Raw genomic sequence first — 8450 nt, 5'->3', positions numbered from 1 at the left:
ACTTGGGGCTTCAGTGGTCTCCCATCCAGGCAGAGATTCATGATTGTTTGGCTTCACCATTGCTATGTTAGATGCTTCTGGGCTTGACCCAACCTACTGAAATGTTAAGTGTTCTGCATTGTTCCAATAGCATACAGCATATGAAGCTGGTGGTGTGGAAAACTTCAGCCCTCTATATGTTGCTGGACTACATGTCCCATGAACCCCAGCCAGCATGGCCAACAATCAGGGATGATGGGAGCTGTAGTCCAACATCTAGGAGGCCAAAGGTTCCCCACCCTGAAAACAATAACATATTTTGATGAGTTTCTGTGTTTTAACTGCCATATCCGTATCTGAAGATCCTGCTTTTAGCTTCAAGACAGGACTGTTTTCCTACGAAAGACTGATTTACGAGAAAAGTCAACTCATGGTAGGCTGAACTAGTCAAATGTGGGTGGAAATTGCAACACTGCAGAATGTTCTTTGTCGCTTCCTGTGCGTCCCCTCCCTCCACTTGTTTTGGCTTTGCCCCGCTTTCCTGCCCTCCACTAAAACAGGTCTGAACAAGCACTTGCAGAAAACCTGAAGTGAACTAATTCCATGCAGATGGATTTATGAACTTCAGTTAAGAGCCACAGGTGACCCAAAGGCTGTCAGTTCCTCCCCTCTAGCTTTATGATCTCCAGGGCACCATTTGTCCTTAATGGTCTAATCATCCCTTTTCTTCTGTTGTGGGTTAAGCCAGTGGTTCTGAATAGTGGTCAGGTGCGCCGCAGGCCACATTGGCCTCTATTCCTCCCCTCCCTCCTCTGATGCCCTCTCAAGTCTCCGCTTCCAGAGGCTTGTACAGCTGTTTGTTGCAGTGGCCCTGGCTACTAGTTCTCCAGGCGAATCATGCCTTTGGGGCCGGCCAGGGGGTGCTGGTTGCTGGGTGCTGAGGTGGTCTTGGAGGAGAGGGGAGAGGAGAGGAGGCTGATGAAACCCTCCACAAGGGAGGGTGTCAAAAAAAGGGGTGAGGGGCTGACAGCTTGGCAGGCAAAGGGCAACATAACTAAGCTTCTGAGACTCGGAGCAAGCTTCCCTACAGGGGAGCTGCAGAAATAATGTAGTTGGTCAAGGGAACCGTCAACTCAAAAAGGTTGAAAACCTCTGGAAGCTTTAGGCAGGGAGTCCAGGTCTTGAGCTTACATTAACGTCTAACTGAGTAGCAGAGCATTATTTAATTATTATAATTATATTATTATGATTATTTTAAAAAATGCACCAGAGACACTGTATCACTAAGAAAGCCAGTAACTTTACTGATTCGGCTGCAAAATACAAATTATACCTTATTTCCAGCAGGAGAAACATTTGAAATTTTCCCATTTTATTTATTTATTGTTCACTACAGACAGCTGAATTAAGTCCCTTGAGATTCACAGATGTGATTTTTAACTTGGTTATAATGTCTTGTTATCTAGTGGCGACAAAGTCCAGCTTATGCCGCTGTGAGCCTCTTAAGTTTAATATTTCTTGCAAAATGCTCGTATGCCCCCATTTACAGGATGATTTCTTAATTATCGCTGATTTAATCAAAACAAATCCCCAGGAAAAGAAAACAGAAGCAAATCATCTGAAGCAATCCAAGTCAAATGCTTTGTGGTGCAATGTGAGCTGATGTCAGTGGCTCCACAGAGAGCATCAGTGCTGGGGGTTTCATCTGTCATGGGGTTGACCTCTTTGAATGACACTGAGGCATGGGTCAGTCTGAGGGATGAACAGGGATGGGATGGTGAAGCCAAATGACCTGGTTATGCTCATAATCCAGCACGGAACATGATACAGGATGTATGGAACTCAGCACTTGGATTGCTCCACATCTTTGGTTAAAGTATATTCACAAAAGCCTGTTATTAGCTAACAGTGAAGCATTCTCAACCGACCCCAATGTCCCACCACTCCTTCGCGGGACCTGCTATGCCAGGAAATGGAGGCCACAGAAGTGAGGACATCACTGCAGATGGCATAAAACGGGAGCAGATGAAGCATGCTGTGTTTAGGCAACAGCCTTTATTGAGGTTTCAAGTGGCTTTTTGGGAAACAAAGACAAAGCATTTGCCTTCTGGGGGAAGGAGAAGAGAAAGGAAACCAAAACCACATATGTTGTGTCTACTAGGGAAGATGGGCCTAAGACAAATGCAAACAATAAAAAGGGGTTCTTGACATTCTTGCAAACAGCGTAGCAGTTGTTTTATTCTTGCTTTTAGCTTTGCCTGAAAAAAGCTCTGAGAAACAGCAGATATCTTTATATTAATCATTAAAAAATTTTAAATTCCGCTTCCGGGGAAAATAGAAACCATTTGGTTACAAAAAACAACTTTGAAAAAACATTGAAATGATTAAAAAGACTTCACCGGGAAAGGCATCAATGCATACAATATACAAATTTGTGCAGATTGTGTATATCATATCATTGTCACCAGCGATTAGGTTTAATAATGTCATCGACAAGGCTTTCCCAAATAAGGATCAGCAAGAAAGGGAGGAGATTCCTCTTAAGGTATCTCACGTTGCCTATACCTTTGTACTGCCTGGGTTGAAGTAAATCTTAATCCATTCTTGGGGCGCTGCCCCAAACTGCTTAAATATAAAGGAATCACACAATAAGCCCCAAAAGTAGCTTTGCAAATGCAATAGATGGTTAAGGTACAGATAAAAGGAACAGTTAAAGATAGACAGTTTAAGTTTCTAGAAAGCGACATCACAATTAAAAGTTGTGCTTCTTTATTAATTAACTCCATTTACAATTATGAATTAACCCTCACTTCTTGCCCCTATACTTCACTTTAGCTCAGTAGAGGAAAGAGGAGCGAAAACACGTCTATTTCCACACAATTCAGTTCTGTGGCTGTATAAAAACCAAGGTTTTAACTGCAAGAGATTGCCTAGCTTAGTTGCATGAGCTTGTTTACACTGTTACCTACTTGCACACAGGTACAATGCGGTAAGTTAACATTACACACCCACTTCTCTTCAGAAGCTCAAGTGTTATCTGCCCCCCCCCACCCTTGTTGTGTAGCTGAGGCAGCTGTACGGTAAACTATTCATATGGCTATTCTTCAAACTCAGAAGACTGACCCCATCAGCCCCATTGACAAATTACTTCCAACAATACTGAAAAACCAAATATTGTTTCTCTCTCCCTCTCATTTTGTTTCAACGACAAGGTACAATTGTGACATATTTGCATATTTAAGACACATCTAAGTTGAAAGTTCCCAAATGGAGAATGTGACTATTGTTATATGTCAAGGTGAGGGATATAATTTGGCAGATGTCTTGAAAAAAATCAATTATTTGCCCCATTCTCACTTTCTTTTAATGCCTGCGTATCTTTTGTAAATCACCTGTAAGAATGATGCATGATCAGCTGTTTTTCTGTGCTTGGAATATGTGGTCTCAGCATGCTCCTAAGATTTTCTGTGCCAGCCAATAAATACTTAGGATGGGACCAAGCAATTGTTGAACCAGCTCATCACCCCAAACGGCAATGCTACAAGCTGTGGTAGTAGGCAGAGACACAGGTGCAAATGTATACCTGCAAATAGGTCTAGAGTAACATTCATGATATGAGAAAAAAATGGGAAGTTTCACCTATGTTGTTCATGCTTATTATTGGGGGTTGTTAGGCGTCAACAAAAGCATGTTACAATTTGCGATGGGTGGCATAAACCAAGCTTAAACAGTTCACCTCTGTCTACTAAACCTATGAATCTACATCAGCATTGGTCCAATGTAAGATGGATGTTTTGCATACATGTCATAGTGCAATTCTCGCTTGTGACACTGAAAAAGTATTGCTGACTAAAGAGCAGTGCACAGCAAGAGTGTTTATTAACAGGTAATAAAGGATAGGAGGTCCTCCATTCTCTCCACTCTTCTTTATACTGGCAATATAGCTATGTGGGAGGTAGGGATAATTTAGGAACAGCAGCAGCACCAGCTGACTTACGTCACTGAAGTACAAGAAGTTTACAGTACTTGGCTTTCTAACTCGTATTCCTCCTTCCCAACTGAGAATATGTGCTGCATTGCTTGCAGAGCTGAGCAAGGCTGATATGCAGGACTTGTTTGGAATGCCCCATGTCAAGCCTCAAATACGGTAAGTTGTGATGAAGACAAAGGGTGTCTTGACCTGTTTGCAGAGTGCCTTTCTTATCCTACCAAGAAGCTACATAGAGCCTCACCACCATCACACACACATCTGGGAATAGAGGGACTGGATTCCTAACAAGCCTCAGTCTCAGGATTATTATTATTTTAAAAGAAAGAAAATGAATTAACTACCAATCACTTGCCACTGAAGTCCCACACGAGAAGGAAAAGATGCATTCGGAATGAATGACGCTCTCTTTCACGCAGTGCTATTTCTGCTTAACAAAACATGTCATTTCATAAGGGACAAACTCAATGCTACATGCAGGTGTAAGTTCCTCCTAACATTATAATTTTTTTTCTTTAAAGAAAAGAAGTCTCAACAGGCAGCCATCAGAACAGAAATGGCGGGTGGAGAAGAGGGCCTTCACTTTTCCCCTGTGGGACATGTTTCTGCTTGACAACTGCAGTTGCTTTGCTCCATATTGGGGTGATGGTGGAATGAAGGTTTGGAATTAGCACAACATGGCTATTCTTTTTGCATGGTCATGAAACTGTGGGATGCCTAAAACTGATGAAGCAATTGATTGGGATTTGAGGACATCTTGTCTGCTCGCGACAAAGGCAGTGCAAAACATGACTGCTCTTGAACGGAACAGTCAGCTCCTGTTACTCACTAAGAGTTGCTGGGTCAGACCTGCACGCTCATCACTTTCTGACTGCAACACGAGACTAAGTAAAGATTCCAACACAAATGCAATACTTTTCACTGCAGATGGATCACCCATTCTGCTTTGAGTCACCATAATGATGCATGACCAAGACTGTCATCCTATACCCCGTTTACCTGGCAGTAATCTCCACTGAAGATTGTGCTGAAAGTGATGTATATGCATATATATATATATATATATATATATATATATATATATATCAGGCCTTGGGTTCCATCAACTCATCTTTGCAATGAGCTTTAGAACTGGTGTGCTGCTGTTCCTGTCCTCCATTATTTTTGTCTAAGCTGGAAGAGATATTCCACATTTGCATGCCAAATCACATTTCTTAGGTAACGTAACCTTCCTTGGCTTTAAAAGACAGTTACACTTGGGATAGCACCTCCCCTTTTAGGTAACTCCTTATTGGATTTTTATATTTACTTCCACTTCACTTTGAAGCATGGGACTCTGAAGGAATTTTTCTAGGGTAGCGGTGGCAATGGAAAAGCATATGAAATGCGGAGCTGGCTAGTTTCTCACAAAAAAGAGAGAAAAGTGCCTATTCATTTTGCCTCCTATCTCAGGTCCTAAAAATGCTTTAAACTTAATATTTAAAAAATACCCCCAAAAGCTGAGGATCAGGATATTATGGTTCTTAGGGGTGGGGAACTGCCTCCTTTGCCTTCTCCCACCATGGATGTCTATGCTTTGAAGGATGCTACCCTAAACTTCCTTTCTTTTTTCTCTCCAGGTTGCAAATCAGAGCAAATCTGATGAGGATGCCAATTTTGATGGATTTATGGAATGAAGGCCAAGCTGAGCCAGATCATGTTGTGATCAATATTTGCAGAAAGCCACAAGTTACGCAAGACATAAATAAAGTAAGAAGAGGGCCTCAAATGTGTAGATCAGTAGGATGGAGCTGATCAGTATATACAATGGATCAGAAAACTGATGGCAGGTGGATTAGAATTATATGGGCTGCTATAGGAAGGGGGGGGGGAATCTAATCTTTTGCAGATTAGCCTTCAACAGCTGACTGATTCTGTAAAATGTATGCAGATTAAAAGAAAAACCAAAAGGAGAAAAAAATAGTTACTTAAATGTGCAACTGCACAAATATAATTCCCCACTATTAAGATAACAAAAAACTTCTGCTATTACCATAATTATTATATATATTAGAAAGCTATACACAAGCATGTTAATTTCACAGATTTTTTTTAAAAGATTCTTAATATTTTATATAATTAGAAATACACATTTCAAAAACAAAACTTCTGCAAAGAGAAAACAGTTATCTTGGTTAGCAAAGCATGGAGTTCTTCATGGCTTAGGGTAGTGCTTTCTATACAAAAACAAAAAGTCCCCTTTTGTTTCTTTCAGGGATGTTTAAAATATTGGCGAAGCTATGAAGGGGAAAAAACACATTTTGGCTTAAGTAGACTACAAAAAGCCACAATGCTTTGCGAACTCTGTCTTACTTTTTAATATGAAAATAAGGAAAATGTAATTTACATATTTTTATATTTTTATTTAATAAGTGATGCAGACCCAGAATTTTAAAAATTAAATAGGTTAGCCCTCAAACTAATTTTTTTTTTTACAAGTATGGTCCACTTTTAAATGCCATACTCCAATAATACGCCAACATATTTGTGTGCATTTCAGATATATTAGGTGACCATCCTTTTTCTTTTTTGACTTGGTCACCCAATTTCTGGGTCTCCCAAAACGTCTGTACATTTTCTATATGTTGCATAACAGCTGCTTTCTCTCTCAGTAAAGATCTGCCACCGTTGGGCAAAAAAAGTTTCCTTTTTCTCTCTTTTTTTCCACCTATTTACATGTAAATAACGTTGAACCTGCAACATGACACTATCTATTGTAACATACATTTTGCAAAGGAGCACAACAGTGAAAAGAAGTTAACCTTAAAACCTATTTTGTACAAGTGTTCTGTTGTACAACTCAAGTGCGAAGCTTATCTCAGCATTGCTGTTTATCTTTAATATGGTATCACTGAGGCAATTTAAAAGTACTTTTACAAAACAGAGTACCTGACTTTCCCCCCCGCCCCCACACGCACAGCACATATAATGCATATCGACCCCCTCCCGCCCGCCCTCTTCCCCATTAAGGTATAGCACACGCACACGCACACACACACTGCAAGGAAAAAAAAAACCCTAATAGCTAATAATGTTATCATGTTGCCCATCCTTCAGACAGCCTCATGCGTTTGACAGAGGGGCTTTCCCTTTCGTCCGGCGAAGGTCTGGTGAGTCCAATGGGAGAGTGGAATTCGTTCCGGTGATCCTCTCTATCGCTTCCGTCATACGAACTACTGCAACTGCTCAAGCTGTCAACAGGGGATCTTCCCGCCTCGTGACGCGTGTGCTGTGGGTATCTCGAAGGTGTGGTGGTACGGTCTCTAGGAGGAGAAACAGGTTCTGACTTGATGTTGAGGCTTTGAGTAGAAGGCAGGGAGAGATTTGCATTCTGAGATAAATGAGTGCTAGTGCAAGCTCTGTAGGAGGAAAGGAAACCCAGTTACAGACTGAGGAGGCAGAGCCCCCCGGAAATGCACACGTAACACAAAACAACAGCTCAAAGACTTGAGGCCGAGACCGGGGCATGCCAGGAAGTGAGGAGGGCAAGGGGTGATATTATTTACAGAGGTGGAAGTGGCCCCATTGCAGGGGTGGAGCCATGACCCTACTCTCTGGCAGCGGTGGGGAGGTCAAGGCTGTGTGGGCTCGCTTGTGGGAATGTGGGATTGGTGCCACTGGTGCGTCCGCACAACTCTAGCCTCCCTCAAGCCCTTCTCAGGAAGTGGCAGCAGGGTTGCTGCCAGGAAGCTAGTGCTGCGACTCTGCCCCGCCAGGCCGTTTGACCTCGTGAACGCCTTGATGCCTGTCGGAACTGCAAATCACTGTGGCCACTTTGGGAAGAGGTTCGAGCCAGGATGCGGCAAATTAAGAAAGGTCAAAACTCAGACCACACTTTCCAGGAACAGCGAGAGGGATCCGCACTCTGTACTCTCTAGTGCACTCAAATGATTAACCTGGATGTTGGGAGGGGGAGATTTAAATCCTTGCTCAAGAAAGTTCTCGGAAAATTCTCTGGTGGTTCAGATGTAATGCTAAACTATGGTTTAATGTTTACATGAATGAGCACAAGCGAGCCTTGGACTCATGGGCTCTTTCCCTCCTCTCCTCCTCCAGCTTGTTGTATTTCAAGAAATCATAGTTTAAAATAATCAGAACTTGGAGTAGAGGTGAGGCAGAAGCATGCAAGCCCAGGCCTTGTTCATAAACGATGCTTTAGCATTACTTTTAAACTGGGTTATTATCTCAGGTTCTTCCAACATTTTAAAAATAATTTCCCCCTTTCTATGATGACAGCCCTATCCCCAAGTCCTGCTTCAGAAGCTCAATAACCATACAAATGGAAAGGGGGTGGGGTGGGCTATGGAGGGAAAGGTTTGCTATTTTTAAACAAAATTAAAAATACAGCAGATGTAGACTATTAGTGGTGGAAAGAGGGTTTGTGTGCTCAGTGAAAAATGGCGCCTAGGAAAATAACATCTATATCCTTATGCCTATATCTATA

General features: G+C 42.0%; 1 protein-coding gene across 29 annotated transcripts in view; it reads right to left on the bottom strand.

Moving 5' to 3' along the window:
* Window positions 1–1259: 1259 nt before the first annotated feature.
* The window catches only part of MEF2C (myocyte enhancer factor 2C), a 161530-nt gene continuing 154339 nt past the window's right edge, over window positions 1260–8450 (bottom strand). For 20 of the 29 annotated variants that reach the window (XM_083703247.1, XM_083703253.1, XM_083703245.1 and 17 more), the window contains one exon: window positions 1260–7365. In XM_083703247.1, the coding sequence (XP_083559373.1) occupies window positions 7044–7365 (322 nt within the window). In that variant the 3' untranslated portion in view covers window positions 1260–7043. The remainder of the gene's footprint in view (window positions 7366–8450) is intronic. The other 9 variants (XM_083703264.1, XM_083703259.1, XM_083703257.1 and 6 more) reach the window with 1 other exon arrangement.

Source organism: Podarcis gaigeae (assembly GCF_964106915.1).
Source record: "Podarcis gaigeae genome assembly, chromosome: 11".
NCBI lineage: Eukaryota > Metazoa > Chordata > Lepidosauria > Squamata > Lacertidae > Podarcis > Podarcis gaigeae.
This window is presented reverse-complemented; position numbering and strand designations above follow the sequence as displayed.